Source organism: Cotesia typhae, unplaced genomic scaffold (assembly GCF_013202065.1).
Source record: "Cotesia typhae breed Kobodo isofemale line unplaced genomic scaffold, CoteBio_Ctyphae contig_27, whole genome shotgun sequence".
NCBI lineage: Eukaryota > Metazoa > Arthropoda > Insecta > Hymenoptera > Braconidae > Cotesia > Cotesia typhae.
In genome coordinates, this window is record NW_027423733.1 from 2,787,712 (window position 1) to 2,809,385 (window position 21,674).

The window sequence follows — 21,674 nt, forward strand, 5'->3', positions numbered from 1 at the left end:
GTTTTCAGAAGTAAAAAAGAATTAATTAATTGTACTAATACTTAATGAAAGTTGGATGAAAAAATTAACTTTTTTTTTTTTTTTTTTTATAAAAATAAGTTTTTTATGGCGAATTCTTGTATTATATAAATGAGATTTTAAAATTAAATCGTTTTAATAAAATAGATATTTTTCATATATATATATATATATATATATATATATATATATATATATATATATATATATATATATATTAAAATAATTATCGCTCTAAAATGTACTTTAAATATTATCTCCTCCGAGAGCAACAGAACTAGCGTCAGAGGTGGCGATTTTTGGGGCTTCGCTCTCAATAAATTGCATATGATTTTTTATAAAACGCGATTTTTGCCTAAAAAAACCGAAATTTATGATCGATCACAGATAGACACAGAAAATATTAACGAGTTGAGCTCGGAGCGAATAAATTTTAGCTCAATCTAAAGTACTATACAATTCGATATTAAAATAAAAATATTAAAGTAAAGTGTAAGCAGGAATTTTTTCTTCATTCTGTATGAATGAAAAGGAATGGAGTAAATACATGACTAATTGAGCTTCCGACAATGGAGTTATTATTTAAATATGACATTGTCGCTATACATATTTATAAAAAGAAAACATGAATTATAAAAATAGCGGTCCAACAAAAAAATTTTAATTATAATTATTGAAGAATACTCTATAACTCATTGATCTGTTGCAATTAATTGTAGTAATAAAAAAAAAAAAAAAAATACTAAAATAGTGAATAGATTTAAAAGAAAAGAAATTATAGATTGTAATACTTACAATGCTTCGACATAACTGTATGTCCAATTATAATCTATTGATTTGTGAAGACCGAAAGTACAGATAAAAGATTGTGTTTTTCATTTTTTTTATTTGAAATTTTTTTTTTCTCAAGTTAAAAATTAAAATAAAATAATTGTTTATAGTTAATAGTATCTATTGATACACTATATTTTATGTATTATAATTTTATTTGATTTCGCGGTGCTACATCTAGTCGCTTTGACATTTAAGAAATTAATTTATACCCTCTAAAAATAAAAAAAAAAAAATAAACTTATTAAATTGATTATTATATATCATTTAATATAAATACTGTTGTAATGTAGTGTATCAATGGATCGATTTATTGTTATGTCATTTGTCATTTTAATGTCACGTTGTTTAATTTTACTTGAAAGCGCCATAAGTCATATCTTCATAACCATAACCTAAAGACAAATATTATTGCATTAATAATTCATAATGTGTCTATCATTCATTCTATTGCCTTTTATTCAATTTATATTATAAATTAACAATAAATAGATGATTGTTTGTATAAATATATTTTATCTATTTTTATATCATATATTATTTTATAAATATTGTTAAATTTATTTCACGATACTTTTTCAGGAATTTAATATTGTAAGTAATCTTTTTAACTATCAAATGTAATACTTTAATTATTTATAAGATATTTTTGTAAATCTAATTTATTTCAACAATTTTAATTTTGATAGTTTGAAATTAGATAAAAAAAATTTCAGTAATTATTAAGTACAAAAAATAAAATTTTATATGATACTGAAATTAACAGACACATGATAAAATTAAGGATTTTTCTAAAAATCAAATTATGAAAAAAATTTTAAGAATTAAAATTTTAATAATTTAATTTGTTATCAGATACTTGCTAGTTTCAGGATGATTTCTTCTTTCACAATTCATAACCTGAAAATTATTTGAAATTGTAGATTAGAATGTCACGAATGCAAGACACGAAAAATCTACGTTGGAGCGAGCCCGTTTTACACCGTCACTTACCCCTGCCATTGACATCGGAAAACGAATCTTCATCAGTACGGCACTCGCAATCAACATCACCAATGACAAAATCCTTTGAACAGCAGCAACAAATAACAGCTGGTTGTTGCATGTGCTGTAACGAGAAGAAGATTGAAAAAAATAAATCAAAAGTAAAGCCACTAGTACAAAATCTAAGTCGGAATAATCTTAGTGGTGAAACTAAAAGACTTCAAGAGTCCTTAGAGTTGCAGCTTATTGCAAGTCAAGTTGATGAATCACTTGCAAACGATAAGCTAATGGCATTGATTCAACATTTGGATTTAGCAATAAGCATACTTGAAGCTTTACTACATCATCTACAGTCGCTTCAAATGTTACATTTATCTGCCAGTAGAATTTTCAATTTAGGTCATCAGCTTTCTTCTTCATCTTCTGAAGAATCTAATTTTACTGGAGTTGCGAATTTTAGTTATCATCTTCATCAAGTATTTTTACTTATTAAATAGTTTTTAAGTAAAAGTAACTTTATTTTGGTCTATTATCATTTTTTTAATTTTTTTAATCCAGGCAGAAACACACAAGGAAAAACAGTTACGACAGTTGAAAGAAATAATCGAAATTTGTTCGATTGACATGACAGTTATCGAAAAATTTCAAACAATGGTGAAGAATCATCTACTAAAAAGAGAAGACATGATAATTGCGGCGAAAAACTTCAAAAGTTTACTTTCAAAGTCGAAGTTAAATTCTTCCCAAATGAAGAAATTACTTCGGCAATACGAGTCTATTTTAAATATCTTTCAATGCAGTCGTCAAAATTTGGACATGGAGTTACCAAAAATAATGCGACTGTAGGTATGAAAACTGAAAAATAAAAGGACAGTATTTTGATTGTCATTTTATTGTGCAGGCAATTAATTTCTCTTTCTCAAGGACTGCAAATGATTACCCAATTTTACAATGACCAAGATATTAAATTTACAGCAACATTGTTCAAATTAATTGGTGATTGTGTATTGCACGATTTAAGTAAAGGTATTCGAGCTAGACTTTCATACGAATAAAAGAGTTGTAATAAAAAAGTTATTTTTTATTAGTTGCAGGGTACAAAATAGAACAAGATATTTGCCCAAAGTGTAAAGTTAATCAGGTGGATAAGAAATAAGTGTGGTATTTGGATTCTATTTTTATTTTTAAAAACGAATGAAGCCTTATTTATTGACTATTGAAATGATAATCTACTTATAGAAAAATAATACCAAATGCTGCTTCATGGTCTCTACGAGGACAAATATATCTATCTAATTGATTTATTTTTACTGTTATTATTATTATTAATTGAAGAAAATATTGAGATTTGCGAATTTTTCCGGTAAAAATTATTTCAATGATTGAAACAATTTGAATTATTTAAAGATTTCATAGCTGAAGCTTCTGTAACTCCCCCGGAGAATTCGAATAGTTTTCAAAGCGGATTTTCAATTTTTTAAGTTTTTTAACTTCCCACAAAGAAAATCGAAGAAAAAGCGTTCCAAAGAGTTCCTTCAAACTTAGATTTCCTGAGAATTTGAACCAATTCGGACGGATAGTTTTCGAGAAATCTCAAATACACTAAAGAAAATTTTTTTGTGATTTTCTTTGGAATAACTGTTAAACGGTTTTATCGAATAACTTCAAAAACTAATCGGTTTTTAACCTTGAAAAACCATGAAGATCGCCGCTAATCCGGTCAAAATCGGTTGATTCGTTCGAGCTATATTATGATCGAAAAATTTCAAAAAAAGTGTTTTTTACATAACTTCGACATTTCTCTTCGGATCGTTTATGATGAAATTAATAATTATTAGAGCCCAAAAAACCACGTCGATCACCGTCAAGAACGTGAAAATCGGTTAATTGATTCGAAAGATATCGTTGACGAAAAATTTGGTAACAAGTATTTTTTTAACACAACTCTGACATTTCTTTTCGGACCTTTTTTAATGTAATGATATCACTACACGAGCTGAAAAAATCACGTCGATTTTATTCAAGAACCTCGAAATTCGTTGATTGGTTCGTGCGTTAACGTTGTCGAATAAATTCGGAAAAAGTGAATTTTTCAAATTTATCAAAAATTTTAGGTCTGATCAATTTGTGTTTTAAACCCAATCATAGGATTTAAAAAAACTGCGTCGAATGCTGCCAACCGCGTGAAAATCGGTTTATTCAGTCAAAAGTAATTGCAGTTTGAAAATTTTAAGAAGAATGTTTTATTAAACTCAGGCTTCCGAGCTCAGAAAGCTCAAAAGCATAGAACAGCTAACTCTTTGAGTTCGGAGAGGGCAATTTTAAGCTTTAAGATATGAAAATAGCGGAAAGTTGTCAGGGATGGCCTTCAGGGTCAGGTGTTTTGCTAATTTTTATAAAGAATATATCGCAATTTGAAGAATTTCTGTTTTTGTCAAAACTATTTTTCTAAAAATTATTATTAGATCAAATTTTTTTTTTTTTTCTAAACTTATTTTGGTAATTGATAAGTAACAAAGTATCCAATTACGTTTGAACATAAAAAAAAAAAACAGAAAATTAAATTACTGATAAATTATAATAATTAAAAATATTTTATTTTTTGGCGCATTTAACAATACATGATTTGATTAATTTTATTTGATAAAATTAAAATTTTTACAATCAAAATCTATTATTAACTCAAAGAATATAATTGTTGACATTTTGATATTGATGCTTGAAATTTTTATAGTTTAGTTTTTGTGATATTTGAATATTTTTTATTTTTTTTACTGTTACAAAAATCGAACAATTTTGAATAAAAAAATTTTAGAAAATTCCAACTGTTTTTTTTGACAATTTTTTGCACGAAAAATTGACATTATACAAAAATTTTTCTTTTTAATTTAGATTGACAATTTAGAGGCTAACATAGAGGACAGTTTGAAAATACAGAAAATTTTTTTTCTGGTTATCATCTTTTCTAATCGACTCTAATCTTGTGTAAATTAAGTTTTTTTTTTTTTTTTTTGAATACAAACGACTTTATGTCATATAAAATTAGTCTTTCGATTTTTTTAGTTTATTCAAAACTACTCTGCTTCGTCCCACATTGAGAAAAAATTTTTCTCACAGAAACTGAAAATTTGTTTCATTCACATCAAAGAAGGAAAGAAAAGATGAATCATCCTAGTTCAGTCCACAAAAGGTGGAAAATTATTATTATTTGAAAAATTTCATTATTCCCTTGACGCCTCCATTTGCTTCTCTTCGTTCAAGTAAATTATTTGAACAAGTATTTATAATCGAATGGACATTTTCAAATGATATGAAAATTACTTTTAGAATTAGTTATCGATAGTTTAAATCTAATATATTATAAATATTATTTGAAAATTTTTATTTTAAATTATTCAAATTATTATTCTTTTATTTTATTTGAAGTTATCGTTAAAAAAAATTTTTATTTAAAACTTCATTTGATGATAGAATTTTTTTAATTTTTATCATTAGAAATTTTTAGATATGGAGACGGCTTAAGAGATAAGAGGGCTTTATCGTTTTTTTTACCTTAAAGAGTCGACAACTCTACTTATTGAAGTTTTTTTCTGTTGTATTCTTTGCTGCAACGAAGAATGCAATGAAAAAATTTTAAAGTAAAAAAAAAATGTTTGTCTCGTTTTTCATTGAAATTCGTAGATTACTATTTTTTTAGAGATGTAAAATTGAACAAATTTAAAAAAATGCGTCACATAATTTAATCATTTTTCATAAATTAAAAAAAAAATATTTTAATTTTGGGATTGTTTTCTTTCAATAATTATAAAAATGAAGTTAGTCGACATTTCAAAATTTTTAGAAATTTTTTATTGAAAAAATTTCAATTAAATAATTAAAAAAAAAACTTCCTAAATAATTAAAAAAAAGGGGAAGGGAAAGGGAAAGGGTCTGGGCTGTCCGAATTACTTTTTCAGTTACCGAAAATTCCTACTGAGTGAAGGTCCTCCCCTTTCCTCTTTATCCTTTATTTTCCCCAGTTCCCAAAAATTTGTCTTTAATGACAAATTTAGCTATTATATATGGCCTGGAAAAAAACTTGAAAAACTGTAAGTGTAATTTTTTGTAGAAATATCTTATTAGTTGTAATTTAATTAATAAAAAAAAAATCAAAAATTTTCAGACGTCTGCAAACTTAAGTGTCATCAATAATTTACTTTTTGAAAAAAATCCTATGAAATTCAAATAGAACCGGAAACGATGGACAAAAAGCGCCTATTAAGCAACTGTGCGCTGCGCAGCTAGTATCCCTTCATCCCTGCTCCAGTATCCAATCAAAAACAGTTATTACAAACAGAAAACTGAAGCGGAGAGTGAGCGTGCGCGATCTATAGCCCCAGTGACGAATAAATCCAAAAGTAAAAAGTAACTAGAAGTTGAAGTTGTGTTGAGGGTTTCTAGGGAAAATATAGTGCAGATAATACGTATAATTGTATATATGTACAGCAAAAGTTTATTGTATGTGTAAGGTGTAATGCGTATGTACTAAAATCAAAAGAGAGATTAAAGTATCCCGCGGTAGACAGAGATAGATTATGAATTGAGGAAAGGGAAAGAGTAATGTCAGACGCCATCTTGCGATAGGCGGTTGCCGTGGGAGAGGCAGCACCGTGGAGCCGCAAGTCTACGGTGTTGTTGAAAAAATATTTACCCAAAATAATAAATGATATAATATATTAATATATGTAATCATAGTTATTGATAATTAAGTAATATTAAAATAAACTTGCGTGTTGTGTTATTTGTTATAAATATGACAACTGCGGTGGATTACAGTGAAATAATAATAATAAAGAAAAGAAAATATACGGTAGATGTGTGTAATAATAACGTAAATAAATATAATATAGTAAAATAAAGTTTTTTAAAGCACTGGAGGGTAAGGCCATTAATCAGCCGATCTGATGGGTAGTAAAGACCATTGGGATATTAGGCTCGTGGAAGGGCAGTACCGAGATGTAGATTTTAACGCGTTTATTTAGTGTCTATGTGCTGAGGGAGTAGAGGGAATTTAGAAGTGAGACGGAGACGGAAAGAGGCACGGTACTAGCTACTATGCTCAGGAGAAGAGTTAAAGAATACGAAATACGAATAGATTAACCAAAGTATACAACAACTATAGTTAACGATTATATTATATATTGTATATTAAATATTAAATATTACTAGAAGAATTTCTTTAAACAGAGATAGCTATACTTATATACGTCTATATATTTATAGTATTTACTATATAAGTATATATTTATGGTGCGCACGCGAAACAATATCTATAAAAAAGAATATAAAAGTTGTATTGAGGTGATATCTTATAGAACAATATACTGTTTTTATCATTCATTTTCATTAATTAATATTCCGGATTTTCGGGTTTTTCTTTTTTTTTTCTTTTTCTTAATTACAGAAACTTATTTTTATTATAAATATGGGCATCTGTAACACTTGAATGGTTTAATTGATATCATTTTTTACAATTAAATTTAAATTAACATGATACTGAAATCAGCAGACATCTGAAAATTTTTGGATTTTTTTTAAGAAATCAATTGGAGCTAAATAATTTTGCTAAAAATTTTTGTTCATAGTTTCTTTAATTTCAATGCATAGAATATTTTCTTAATTTATTTAAAAAATTATGAAAATTATCTGACTTGAGTTCAATGAATTTAAGAGATGTTTTTCAAATTTTAAAATTACTTTTTTCTTCTACTTTTAAAAATTTATAAAAACTATCAATGCCATTTTTTTAAATACTTATTTGTCTTGGAAATAATATCAAAAATTAATCAGATGCCCAGTGATATCAGTATTAATTTTTACTCTAAATATCTGAGACTGAGAATAGTAGACATCTGAGAATTTTTTATCTATACAAAAAATATCACTTTTAGAAATTAGAAGAAATATTTTTTAATTGTATTTTGTTTGTTTAAAAAAACCAAAAAATTTTCAGATTTTGCTACTATATCAATTTCATAAAAATTAGTCAATTATTTACTTTTTGATAATAACTATCATCAAAATTTTAATGTTTCAGATTTGTCGAGAAAAATCAAACTTTAACGAAGTAAAGGTTGTCATTGATTGAATAGGAATGAATAAATATCACCAGATGTGAGAGTCAAATAAAATTTCTGGTTTTAAACGATTTAATGGGTAATTTTTATTCATTTATTTATTAGTAACTTTCTAATAATGCTGAAATCAGAAGACATTTAACCATTTTTTAGAATTTTTCTATAAAAAACAAATATTTTTATTAACTCCATCATTTTTAAAGTTTCTATGAGTAAATTTTTTTTTCTTCACAATTATTCGTTGCAAAAAATTCTAAAAAATGTAAGATATCTGAAAATTTCTCAAAAAATTATTTAAAAAAAAACATTAATCCGTCATCATCATTATTATCATCATCACCATCATCATCATCATCATCATCATCATCATCATCATCATCATCATCATCATCATCATCATCATCATCATCATCATCATCATCATCATCATCATCATCATCATCATCATCATCATCATCATCATCATCATCATCATCACCAGCGCCCATCGCCCATTACCCCACCATTAATAAAGCGGAGCGGTTGCAAGTATCGCGATTTTAATCTCGTTAGCGAACACGTGCGCACCGCTTGACTCCATCAGATCACACAGAACTCTGCCGGGGCTTCATTTCATTGTCAATCTGGTTTGGCTAACAAGATTCGCGTGGACAACCGGGTTGATAAAAACCCAGCGTCAGAGTACCACCGACTTGCTATTGCACTTGAAAGTTAAAACCACCAGTTACAAGTTTCTATTAAGTAAAGTAAATAATTATTATTTTTAAATAAAATATTAAGGCAAAAAAGTGTTAAATATTTAAATAAATTATTAATTTTATTTATTTATATTCACAAATAGGTCGTGTTTTTTTAATGTCGCATAATTTATTTTATAATTATTCATTAAATTAAAAATGAATTTATTACAATTATAATAGAAGAGGCGACTCATTGACGAACGTTCGGAGAACCAGTGATCGAGTTTCACGATACTTTATCCCCGTATTCCTACGTACCGTGTTCGTTTACTGCATGGTGCTGCTACTGCTAGTATCATTTAGCTTCTCCGTTCCATGCTCTACTGTATAAATATATATATATATATATATATATATATATATATATATATATATATATATATATATATATATATATATATATATATATATATATATGTTTATACGTATAAACGTATGTAGTAAGTATGTATATGTAATTGTCGTGTATGTGTGTAGTGTCAAAAGAGTGGGAGTGAATGAGCGAGAGGGAGAAAGAGACGAACACGGCGTGAGCAAGAGCACGGTGGGTTACCACACCCAACCGCGCCGGGAGCCGAGTAAACGTGAAGCTGATGTGAGTGAACGAATGAAATGGACGAGTAAAACAAGTAAAGAGTTTACGTGAATAAAAAATAATAATAAAAGTCGAAAAAATAGTGACCGAGGGACCCAGAGACCACCGAGTGGTCAAGGGTCTCTGGACAGTGTTTTTTAGGTGTTGTGTAGTTTAGTTTTAGTTATTGTGTGTTCAAGTTAAAACTATAGATTTTATTGAATTTTATGTTATTCATTTATTTCATATTTCTAAATATTTTTATCTATTATTATCATCATTATTATTGTGATTATTAATTTACGTTTTTATTTTTTGTTCTTAGCAACTCTATTTAACATAATGTAGTGATAATAAGTATTTTAGGGAGGTTTTATTTAAATGGGCATTGAACCGGTTGAGTTTTCATTTGATTTCGCGATATGGATTATGCCTATGAATTTGATTGTGCTGGTGGATTGTATGTTTATATATGTATGGTATGTATGTATGTAATGTAATAAGAGGTACTGTTAAAGCCAAGAGCAAGAGGCAACACACATTGCGCGGGGTGAAAATACGCGCGCGTGCGTTTACGCTCTCCAGTACCTATCTTCATCGTCCTTATCGTATCCTCAGCTTTTAGCTCTCATCCAGTTTAGTCTTTTTTTTATTAAAAAAAAAAAAACCGTTTAAGTAGATTTTTTTATTTGAGTGTCAATTTTTAAATATTTTACATATATTTTAGATTTTTTACTCCATATTTTGCGTGTATCAATACATATTTATGCATGTGTGTCAAGTGTACGTGGATATTATGTGGGTAAATAATTATTACCGACAGCACCACCAGCAGCAGTAGCAGCAGTAGTCGTCATAGTTAAAAAAAAAATATTCTTTTTCGTCCTGGGCTCCTATTGTTTCATATTTACCATCATATTTTTCATATTTTAATTATTAATTATTACTATTGATAATATTTTAAGTTTATTATATTTGTAATTAAAAAGAAATATTTTTTCTTATCTTCAGTGATTGGCTCTCTCGTGCACGCGGGTGATTGATGTGTCATCGTGGTGGTACATATCCAAATGAAGGAGTTGGCTGCGAGTGAGAGAATCGCGATAATGGACACAAAGTTTTGTTCAATTAAATGAATATTAATATTCAAGTGACAAAGGATTAATAATAATAATAATAATAATAATAATAATAATAATAATAATAATAATAATAACAAAAAGTGTACAAGTGAAAAGGAAATAATCGTGTTGAATAAAACGACAAGGTGCACTGCTGGCAGTTGCTACTACGAAAACGACGACGAGGACGAGGAAGGCGGAGATAAAGACGAGAACAACAACGACGACGACGACGACATTGATCATTATCACCGTGGCATCAAGATAATATCGGGCGAAACGAGGCAGCCGAGAAGCAGCCGCCTCCTGCCGCCTGCATTGAACATTTACAGGCAGCAGCAGAGCAGGCACACTAAATTCGCTAACTCGCGCTACCTCTACCCCTCACCTCTTCCTTTTTTACATCTTTACTCTCACCATAATTGTCATCCATAATATTATTGTTATCATCATCAAACTCATTAACCTTGACAACCTCCTCGTGAGGATTTGGCTGGTTTAAATCATGGCGTGCTGCCTGTCGGAAGAGGCCAAGGAACAAAAACGTATTAACCAGGAGATTGAGCGACAACTTAGAAGGGACAAGCGAGATGCTAGGCGGGAACTCAAATTGTTGCTTCTTGGTAAGAAATTTTATTATTTTTAATTGTTATTCATAATCACTCAGTCAACTTTGAATTATTATTATTATTGGTTATATTTTTTATTTGAAACTTCTAGAAAAGAAAATATCTATATTGTCAAGTTGTAATATTTATTTTGATTACGTAAAATGAGTAATTTTTGTCTGCACAGAAAAAAAAAATATTCGTTTAGACATCAATATCATATTTTCTTGTCTTGAAAAATTTTTTTATTAAAAGGCAACTGAAATCAGCAGACACTTGACCATTTTTATAGTTTTATTGTTAAACTAAATTTGTACAAAAAAATTATTTTCAAGGATTGCATTGATATGGAAAATTTTTTTAATTTATCTTCATAATACCTAAACTATTTTTAGAAAAAAATTCTAAAATTATCAGTTGATTTCAGAGTCATCTATTAAAAGTTTTCAAACCTATATTTTATTTGAGGTTCTTAAACCTAATTTTATAGTTTTTTATTTAAATATTCCAAATTGAATTGATAATTTTTTTTTAATATAAAAAAATATCTTCACATTCGCAACACTATAATTATTATATTTTTTATTTTAAATTAATATTTTTAACTTGATTCTGTTAATTTTTAAAAAAATTTGAAAAACTATTGAAGGAATCTTTAAATAGTAATACTGCAATTGGATAAGATTTATCAAAAAAACTAATGTAATTGGAACCAAAGAAAGTAAAAAAGCTTGATAAATATCCACTGTTACAATCTCACTTAAAGTTATTCTTAAATTTTTAAAGAATTTGAAAAGATGAATATTTTTGATTTGAAATATCGAATATTGTCATAAAATATCAATTAAAGTAACAATCGTTAATACTTATTTTTTATAAATAAATATATACATCTACATGTTTATAATTTTAATATTATTCAGAGGTGGTCTATAAAAAGTATAACTCAATCATGGGTATATTGATTTATGAGTTATTTTAATTGAGTATTGAACATAAATTTGGTAAAATATAAATTTTTAAATCTGTTAATAGGTATTTATTGGCTATAAAGTTATTTTTTTTTAATTTTAAAAAACTTGGTCTGACTAACGATTCTTCAGTCTACAGTTTACTAAAAATATCTGGGCCCATTAAATATGGGACTCGAAAGTTGAAATGAACCCAGAGTTTCTAAAAGTTATAAACTTCTAACTTTTTGGTAATTTATAGAAAGCTTGACAGAAGTTACTGTATGTATATATGCATATATGCATACATAAGCCCCTTAAAGTTTGAACTAAACATCAGAAGATGACCGTACAGAAGTTCTGAAAGCTTAAAATTAAAAATCTTTTTTATTCTTGTATTAGACTTGACAAAAATTTGTTTAAATTAGAAAGTGAGTCTTTAAGTTGTCAAGAATGTTTTATTTCTTAGTACATTTTATAAAAAAATCATAAATTATTTAAACATTTTCTTGAACATAGTTATTGATATTCATGTATATAGATTAGGGTGTGCCAAAATGTAACTTCCGTGAAGATCCTTTTAAAATTGGAATTTTAGGTTCCGCTTTTAACAGTAGCTGTGTTTAGGCATTTTCTGAGATATTTCGGGACGAGAGGATTTATTTAATTTTCATAGAATTTTTAACAGGAGATTCAATTGGGCATTTCCGGCCAAATTTTGAATTTTCAGCGGAAATGTCCAAACTAAGCTTCTGTTAAAAAATTCTATGAAAATCAAATTTATTGTCTCACCCCAAAATATCTCAGAAAACGCCCGAACGCAGCCCCTGTTAAAAGCGGAACTCAAAATTCCAGTTTTAAAAGGTTCTTCAGAGAAGTTACATTTTGGCACACCCTAATATAGATGAATGAACAATGTGATGATCACCATATTTCTTAACATTGTTTATAATTCGAAAATTATGATGAGATTATTTAAGACTAAAAATCTGAAATTTTTAAATTGTTATAACTTTTGAACCCGTTGTTTGATTTTGATTTGATTGGCGAAATTTGATGCAGCTTTTTGAGTACAAAAAATTATTTCTGATGTCTGGAGTTAATTTAACATATATTTCAAAAGTTGCTGTGAAAAAACTTGTGAAGATGATATTTTTTTCTATTTTGAGAATATCTTTGAAATGGCTGGACTGATTGATTTCAAAATCTCATCAGATCGAAGTTTCAATAAGCACTTTCGAACGCCATATCGCTCATTTCGATCAGTTGATTTGTTCAGAAGATACTGTACGACAATTTTTATTCACACACACACACACACACACACACACACACACACACACACACACACACACACACACACACACACACACACACACACACACACACACACACACACACACACACACACACACACACACACACACACACACACACACAGAGAGAGAGAGAGAGAGAGAGAGAGAGAGAGAGAGAGAGAGAGAGAGAGAGAGAGAGAGAGAGAGAGAGAGAGAGAGAGAGAGAGAGAGAGAGAGAGAGAGAGAGAGAGAGAGAGAGAGGAGAGAGGCACAGTTACACGCACGCACGCGCGTGATCGCTCGGACATTCAGCCGAGAATAGTCGAAACGGCTTCCTAGAACCCCAAAACATGAAGATCTGATGGAACCTTGTATTCCAAAATTGTACTGAAATCAATAACTTTCTGCTTTTGAAAATTAATAATTTTCAAAGCGGAAAGTTAAAAAATATGCATAATAAAAGAACGATCACCTAATCTGTCATTTATGAATTATTTTCTAGAATATTTAATTTATATCAGGAAATATTTTTTTGTAAGCTCTGTAATTTTAAAATAATAAATATTTTTCAATATATGAAAAGATACCCTTTTGAAAATCAGCTCCTCAAATATCACTGTAAAGTTCGATTTTGAATAAGTGACGTAATAACCAACGAAACCAACAAAAAGTGTTGGAAATCACTTAAAATTAATAAAAATTCAAAGTAAAAATGATTTAAATAATTAACTTATTCTAATAAGTACATAAATTTAAAAAAATCGCTCATTTATTCAATTACTGTATCTACGATATGGTTGATCTAATAAGCTTGAATTTTTATTAATCATATTTATTTGCTCATTCATTACTTATAATGATGTATGGTCAAGTAGAAAATATTATTATTGTACTAATACTTAAAAGTTTTGTTGTTATTGATGTTGTTATTACCATACTCGGCGTATTTAAATAGAGTAGAATAGAATAGAATATAATAGAATAGAACGAGTTGAATGAAATCGGCGAGTGTATCTGACAGATTGATTTAAATACGATAAAACTTGTTTACTTTTTTCGATACTATTTTTAAAACTTTAAGTAATTACATAAATTAACACCGAAAATAAAATAAAATTTAGTTAATTTTTTTTATGTTTATGTACTCAATGAATAATTGATTACAATTACAACAAACCGATTAGAAATCGTGATTTTTATGATTTACATGCTTAAAAATATATCTGAGTATTAGTAAACAAAAATAAAATCAAAAGTTGTCCATTTACATTACTTTTATTATTGAATTAAATATTTAAAGTTACCGATGATAGAATTAAATTAAAAAAAAAAAAACGAGTATCTCGTGATCAGGCGCCCTTGAGATTATGATTCATGCGGAGGCCGTGACAATTCCGCAAAATTTATATTCTCGAATCTAACATAGACTTAACTGTCATGTTAACTTAACACTTTATTAATATAATATTATGTTATTTAGAAACAGAAAAAAAATTATTTAATTAATCGAACCATAAAAATTTGACATTGTGTATTTAATCAGTCTATTTCTGTCAGTTTGAACACTCAAACAACGTGTGCCTAAAGGCAGTTATTAGGTTGTTAAGTTGCTACGTATTTAATTTTGATTTCAATTAATTTTTGTTTTATATTTCAATTATGATAAATGATAATATCGAAATGATTCTATTCATTAAAGTCGAAATATGCCTGGTTATATTTGAATTTGTTTTAGTTTAGAAATATTCATTTAGGTATTTGAATAAATATTGATTAAATATTCAACGTAGTGATGATATTGAAGACAAAGTTATTTTTTCATTTCACAGTGGAAACTAAATTTTTTTTTGTCATCGTTATTTGAATGAAATCATTTATATTATTCAGTGTTAAGTTACTTATTAAACGTAAAATATATTTTTGCCTTTAGAATGTAGTTTGAAATAGAAAAAAAAAAAAAAAATAAAAACGTGAGAACTTTACTAGTAATCGAATACAAAGTTTTAACTGAAGCACCTAAAATAATAGATTAACAATGATAATCCAACAAACGAATCATACTAAATGTATACATTTAAAAAAATTTAGTTTTCATAACCATATGTTGTTCAGATAAAATTACCGGCATCTTGTTTAGTCATAAAAATATTTAAATATTTACCATCGACACATGGCGGAAAAGTAGCACATCGGTTGAAAATTTTTTTGGATTAATTTATTTATGAAGTAGTTATATTTTTTAATAGTATTTTATTTTTTCAAATTGTACTTAGCATTGAGAATTGTAAAAGATTGTACAAGCTATCAAAAATTATGATGTGCTTATTATTAATGGTTAGTAACTCTAAAGGCAGTAAAAAATATTAACAAAATTGTTGCATTTAACATTGCGTCTTATGAGAAATTATACAATAAAAAATTTTGCGTCATTGCGTTAATTAACACAAAAAAGTGTTAAATATTTAACACAAAATTTTTTGACGCATTGACGCGAAATTTTTTACTGTGTAAGACAACAAAAAAAATGTATAAAATTCTTGTAATTATTAAAAGTAATCCAAATTTAGGGTACTTGATAGTTCAAATTAATACAAAATTATTATAAATGTACTTTCAAAATGAACGTGAAAAAAAAAACTTAAATTATTGAAATCAAAGCATTAAGATAAATTTAACCACATTGAAAACTTGAAAAGCTTGAAAAAAACTTGAACATATCCGAGATTATTGGTGTTCTGCCACACCTTCTTATGGGTTACTAACAAATTTGGTGAATCTCAAGACATCCGCAAAATTCGTGACTTGGATGATTCTATCATATTTTGGTGTAATAATTTAATGATTTTAAGATGAAAACATGGTTCGAGAATTATTAACACTAAAATAATATGATTTTTTTAGCGATTAAGTTAAAAAAAATAATTAACAGAAATTTATGAATATCAATTCTGTTATTATTGATATTTTAATTGATTCTTGTTTTTTCTTCATTTGACTTGAAAAAAATTTTTTTTTCTTAAATGTAACCTTTAAATTTATTACACATGGAAAATTATCGTCAACAATTACGAAAAAATGTGGAAAAAAATAACTAAATCAATAATTAAACGGAAAAAAAAATACTTGATTGTAATATCAAAAATATAAATTAAATTCACCAACTTTCAACACATAATATGGATACCCACACAAAAAAATTAAAAATGACTAAGTTATGAATGCACGGAAAAAAATTACCGTAAAGCCACGATAATCGTGAAACATTATATAACTCGGAGAGTTCAAAAAAGGCATGTGCAATTTTAAGCACTTAGTTATGGAATTAACGGAAAGTTGCAAGGATGGCTTTTAGGGTCAACCGTTTTTCTATTTTTTTTTTTTTAACTTTTCGCTAAGAAAATTGAAAATTTTTCACTAAAGGGAAGTTATTGATTTCGGTCCGATTTTCGAAAATCGAGTTTTTATCGGATCTCCACGTTTATGAGGTCCCAGGAAGCCATTCTGACTATTCCCGCCGAGATGTCCGGCCGTGTGTGAGTGTGTAAATAAATTTTTGTCGTACGGTTTCTTATAAATAAATCAACCGATTGAATTTTACGACACGTCATTTGAAAGGGTCTATTGAAATTTAGATCTAATTAGATTTGAGAGTTAAACCATCGATCCATTTCGAAGATATTTAAAAAAAACACCAAAAAAAATTTGAATTTTTAAGTTGTTTCAAAATAACTTTAAAGCATGCGGAAAAACCATTATAAATCCACGTAAACGTTTTTTGTGCTTAAAAAACTGCATCGAATAAATTTTTGAAAATGAAAATCGAACGGCGCATTCAAAAGTTACAGCTGTTCAATAAATACATTTTGAGTTCGAAGAGCTTGAAATGTGGAAAACGGTGCTTTGAGCTTGAAAAGCTCAAATGAGGCGCTGATTTTCAAAAGGGTATCTTTTCATATTTTAAAAGAGCAGTTTTTTTTACTTTTAAACATTAATTACTTCGAAAATTATAAAGATTTCTTAATGAGAATCGAATTGTAGCTTCATAACCGATAGCACTTTATAGCTAGATTTAAAAAAGTTCAATAAAAATATTTGTAATTAGAGATAACCAGTTTTTTTGTCTCGATTAATCAAACATGAAAAGATACCCCTTTGAAACTCAACTCCTCAAATATAAATCGAAAAACACATTTTAAGGCGCTTAAAATTCAAACTTAGCGGGAAGTTCTAGGATTGGACTGCGCGGTCAACCGATTTCCTGATTTTTTTTTTTTTAGTAAACAAACCTACCCAGAACTAAGTTCTTGATCGTGATGTTAGCTTATAGAAGTTTGATACATCTAAAAACAGTATAGTATTAGATAAAAATCTCAGTCAATTAAAATTTCAAAGCTTTTTTTTAAAAATGCAAAATTATATATTATAGATTATGGCCCAATAACACCCTCAAATAAATGACACCCAAAAGTTAGTTAATCTACAATTATCAATCATTTTTACATTTTGGACTAATTAACAAATTTAATTTATAAATCTATTTTATTCCTGATACATAAGATTTGTTCGCTCTTCACTATTATCTTCCGGCATATCTTACATGCATGAACAGTAAAACCAACTATCATCCCTGAGTCTCAAGAAAGCTTTTGTGCAAATAAAAGCTGTCGATAGTATCTTTGCCTTATTAGCATCACTACTACCCGGAATATTATAGAAAGACAGTAATGTGGATGCATTTGTGATAAATTTTTGAAAGGTCTTTGATTCGATCAAACATACTTTGCTCTAGAAATTTTTTTTTTTTTTAAAAGGTGTAAAAGAAAAGATAATAGAATTTTTCATAAGTACAACTTTCAATTTGAATAACTTTCCATCTAATGTATTGACTGTAAAATAATAAAAGTGTTTCATATCATACAAATTGAAAGTTCAAGGAACTCTTTGATATGTAAAATGAATTTTAATTGGTTAATAGTTCAAAAAAATAGCAATAATTGATAGCTTTTTGGTCTTATGGCTTCAATATTGATATTAGATCTCGAATAGTTAATCACAGTGATATCGTTTTCATGGAATAACTCGTATCCGTTCATGTCATAAAAAATTGTGTTTATTTTACTCAACATAACAATTCTTTAAATTCATTAAGAGTACTTCATATTTTATTAATCATAAATTAAAAATAAAATTTTTTCTCATTATATTAATTTTTTATTAATGAGCTAAAAAAGTATGGTTATCGCCACAATATCTATTGATCGTATCAACAATTTAATTACACCATTATAGACAATTTGTAATGGTAGGAATGCTAATAGGTCGTTTTATCTATTAAGTGTCGTTACAAGTAATAACTTGTGTTTTCTTGCTGTTGGTTTATCTGTCAATGATTCGTCAGATTTTATTTTTAATCATTTATCATTGATTATGAGAGCTCAATTTAAATACCATTATCAAAAAATAATTAGATATTTACTAGAGATTTTTGAAACGATATAACGCACGTTGTAATAAAGATTTTCATCTCAAAATATTTTTGCCTACACAGAAAAAAAATGTTTTTGAATCAAGTATATATTTTTGAAGAGCTTAATATTCTTGATTTGAGGAGAAAAATTCTTGATTCAAGACAATTACCCTCTTCAAAATTATATTCTTGGTTATTTTTTTTTTTCTGTGTACTGTTAAAATATTAACAAATATACGATAAAAATTCAAAGTGAGATGTTTTTATCTTTTGTCAAAGAAAAAAAAATCCTGGAAAAAGGTGAAAAACCCCGTTACACAGGGTTACTCCCTTAAGTAGTAGTAAAAAAATTTTCATTTGTGATAGTACTAGAGATTGAAATAAAAAGCAGTATCTGAGAAAATATATAAACTTACTTTTTAATAACTCCTAATCCAGACTTTTACTTGAATATATTCAAATAAGACCATCAATTGTGTCTTTTTACTTTGTTGGAAAATATTTTTAACCCTCTTAGTCACTATTAATAGCATTTAAAATATCAAACTTTCCTCAGCATATTAATAAGTCTATAAAACATTATAATGAACTTTGTTGCAGGAATTTTGATCACTTGTTACTTTTAAGTGATTACAAATTTTGTTATAAATTTTAATTAAAAAACGTTACACGACTTGAACTCAATATATGTTTTTCGAAATAAGTTGAGTATGCGCCATTCGGTTACATCCAACATGCATAGGCCTATTTCTTAGATAAATTTGAAAAACAAAATAGTATTTATACTTTAATATAAATTCATTAGATTTGAGCTATATTTTACTATTGAAAAATTATTTAGAGCAAACTCACTTTTAAACTTTTTTGGAAATTCAATAAATTTTTATGCACTCACTGCTCGTAAGCATACTGATTTTGTATTGTTTAAATATATTACAATTGGAGTATATTTTTATTTGGTTTATAAAAATTAATGAAGACGATATTTTTCTTGTGATTTCGACACAATCACAGTGAAAAATTTTTCGTCATTGCATCAAAAAATGTTATGTTAAATATTTCACACTTTTTGTGTTAACTTTTTTAAATTAACTCAAAAAAGTGTTAAATATTTGACACAAATTTTTTTTGACGCAATGGCGCAAAATTTTTTACTGTCTACAAAATGAAAAAAGTTAGAAGCGAACGCTGTCAGTTCTTCAATTGACAATTCACAATACAAGCCAACATTTATCGAATTTCATCTTTTGAAAAAGAGATACAATAGCGTAAAAAAAATGTTACAAAAAGAACTTTTTGAAAGAAAACCATAAAATAAAACACATCACAGTTGCAAAAAATGAAGCCTTTAAAATCGGGTAATAGAGCTAGCAAGCCAGGAAGAAAGAGAAAAAAATTTGGACTGATCGATCGGCGTGAAACTTGGGTCGGATGTCGAAGTCACCAACGATTACTGAGCGTTGGATTGCGTGACTTTCGACCGACAGTTTATTCACATGGAATGTTTTGTAAGCAGCCTGGCAATAGTTGCAGTACAGGTCGATAAACCTTGTTCCTGAGTACACGAACTATGTACTTGTATATCTCGTCAGTCATTTTTCCGTATCTTTATCAATATATAAATTCGCAGATATTTGCTGTTTGTAGAAATTATTCTAGTTTTCATTTTTGAAGGGCTTCTCGTTTTGTATTTTTGATTATTTAAAATGGTTAATTATAAAAGGAAACTAACGTTTGCGGGTCAATGACTTCGGAGTCTATCGGAATAATTGATAATTAACAAGTAACTTAACAGTTATTGACATCGCTTATAGCTGTCGTATAATATTTATGGATCAAAGATGACATAGAAAATATATAAAGAGATGAACCTTGATTTTTTTGGCGTTACGTCAATTCATTCATTTTGCTTGAATCAGGCGTATTGCTAGATAGACCGCTTCAAACACTTGAGGGAGGTTTAAGGTAGTTGAATCGTGGCTGTCGGAGCACAAAATTTATGCTGGATAGTTTGAAAAAATTCCTCAAAAAGTGCATCTGTTCAGACAGAAAATTACTACGGGGCCAAGCTTGGCTCGGGCTTGGTGCAACGTTGTAAAACTCTAGCCCTGGCTTGTAAACCAACCTTGGCCCAGATGTTGTAGAAGTCTGGAATGATAATAGGGTGCCAAGCTTGTTTGCCAAGATTGGCCCAAGCTTGTTAATCAAGACTGGCTCAAGTTTTGAAGCCAAAGTAAGCCCAGGCTTATTCATCACTATAGAATATTCTAAACGAAGTAGATTATAAAATATATTTAGAATTTAGATGCTTAATATTAAATTGAATTAGTATTAAAAACCCAATTTCGAATAAATTAAATTTTCTGGAATAAAATGGTAAAATTCTACGAAAGGGTTAAATTATTTTGTATAAAATGGGTAGTTGTTAGTTGAAATGATGAAAAAAAAAAAAAAAAAAAAAAGGAATTTCTTAAATGTCATTCTTTTATTTCAATTTTGACGTAGAATTAACGCGTTTAGACCGCTTAACTCTTAATTTAAACCTAACTTTCGCTAATTATAGAAATAAAGTGAAAATCGCATTTCCCTTAACCGAGATTCGAATCCGAGCCGCACGCTTGTAGCGCGCAACGCTAGGTTGCCCAGTGCTGGCTCAAGCTCAGGTAACTATTCGGTTGGCCAAGAATCCAAGATTGAATACCCAGTTTTGATTCAAGCATAGGTTAATGAAGATGTTGGGTTATTTTCTGGCAGTTCCTGTACGGATACGGTGACTCTAGGTTTGGCCAAAGCTGGGTTATTCAGTTTTGGCCCATGTTAGGGATACCAATCAACGGCCAAGGCCAGGTGTTTCAGTCTTGGCCTATGTTAGGGTTACCATCCAACGGCCGAGGTTAGGTTACACAATCTTGGCTCAAGTTAGGGTAACTTTAGATTTGGCCAAGGCTGGGTTATCTAGTCTTAGCC

General features: G+C 28.2%; 2 protein-coding genes across 14 annotated transcripts in view; both read left to right on the forward strand.

Moving 5' to 3' along the window:
• Positions 1-222: 222 nt before the first annotated feature.
• Positions 223-4,353, forward strand: LOC141525840 (uncharacterized). Its single transcript, XM_074240508.1, has 5 exons — positions 223-1,443; positions 1,773-2,309; positions 2,392-2,675; positions 2,735-2,859; positions 2,922-4,353. The coding sequence occupies exons 2-5, from the start codon at positions 1,779-1,781 to the stop codon at positions 2,987-2,989; spliced, it is 1,008 nt and encodes a 335-aa protein (XP_074096609.1). The 5' UTR covers positions 223-1,443; positions 1,773-1,778; the 3' UTR covers positions 2,990-4,353.
• Positions 4,354-6,376: 2,023 nt separating this feature from the next.
• The window catches only part of Galphaq (G protein alpha q subunit), a 41,457-nt gene continuing 26,159 nt past the window's right edge, over positions 6,377-21,674 (forward strand). Inside the window, exons 1-3 of one of the 13 annotated variants that reach the window (XM_074240506.1) lie at positions 6,377-7,173; positions 7,910-8,028; positions 10,275-11,007. In XM_074240506.1, coding sequence (XP_074096607.1) covers positions 10,890-11,007 — 118 coding nt within the window. In that variant the 5' untranslated portion in view covers positions 6,377-7,173; positions 7,910-8,028; positions 10,275-10,889. Of the gene's footprint in view, positions 7,174-7,909; positions 8,029-9,267; positions 9,426-9,522; positions 9,743-10,274; positions 11,008-21,674 lie in introns of those variants that run through there. The other 12 variants (XM_074240502.1, XM_074240505.1, XM_074240504.1 and 9 more) reach the window with 12 other exon arrangements.

Bases quoted from the DNA above. Each gene is read 5' to 3' on its own strand.
- LOC141525840 (XM_074240508.1), top strand. From the start codon at position 1,779: ATGTCACGAATGCAAGACACGAAAAATCTACGTTGGAGCGAGCCCGTT. The intron at 2,310-2,391 runs GTATTTTTACTT...TTTTTAATCCAG, and splicing joins TTAGTTATCATCTTCATCAA to GCAGAAACACACAAGGAAAA. The intron at 2,860-2,921 runs GTATTCGAGCTA...ATTTTTTATTAG, and splicing joins ATTGCACGATTTAAGTAAAG to TTGCAGGGTACAAAATAGAA.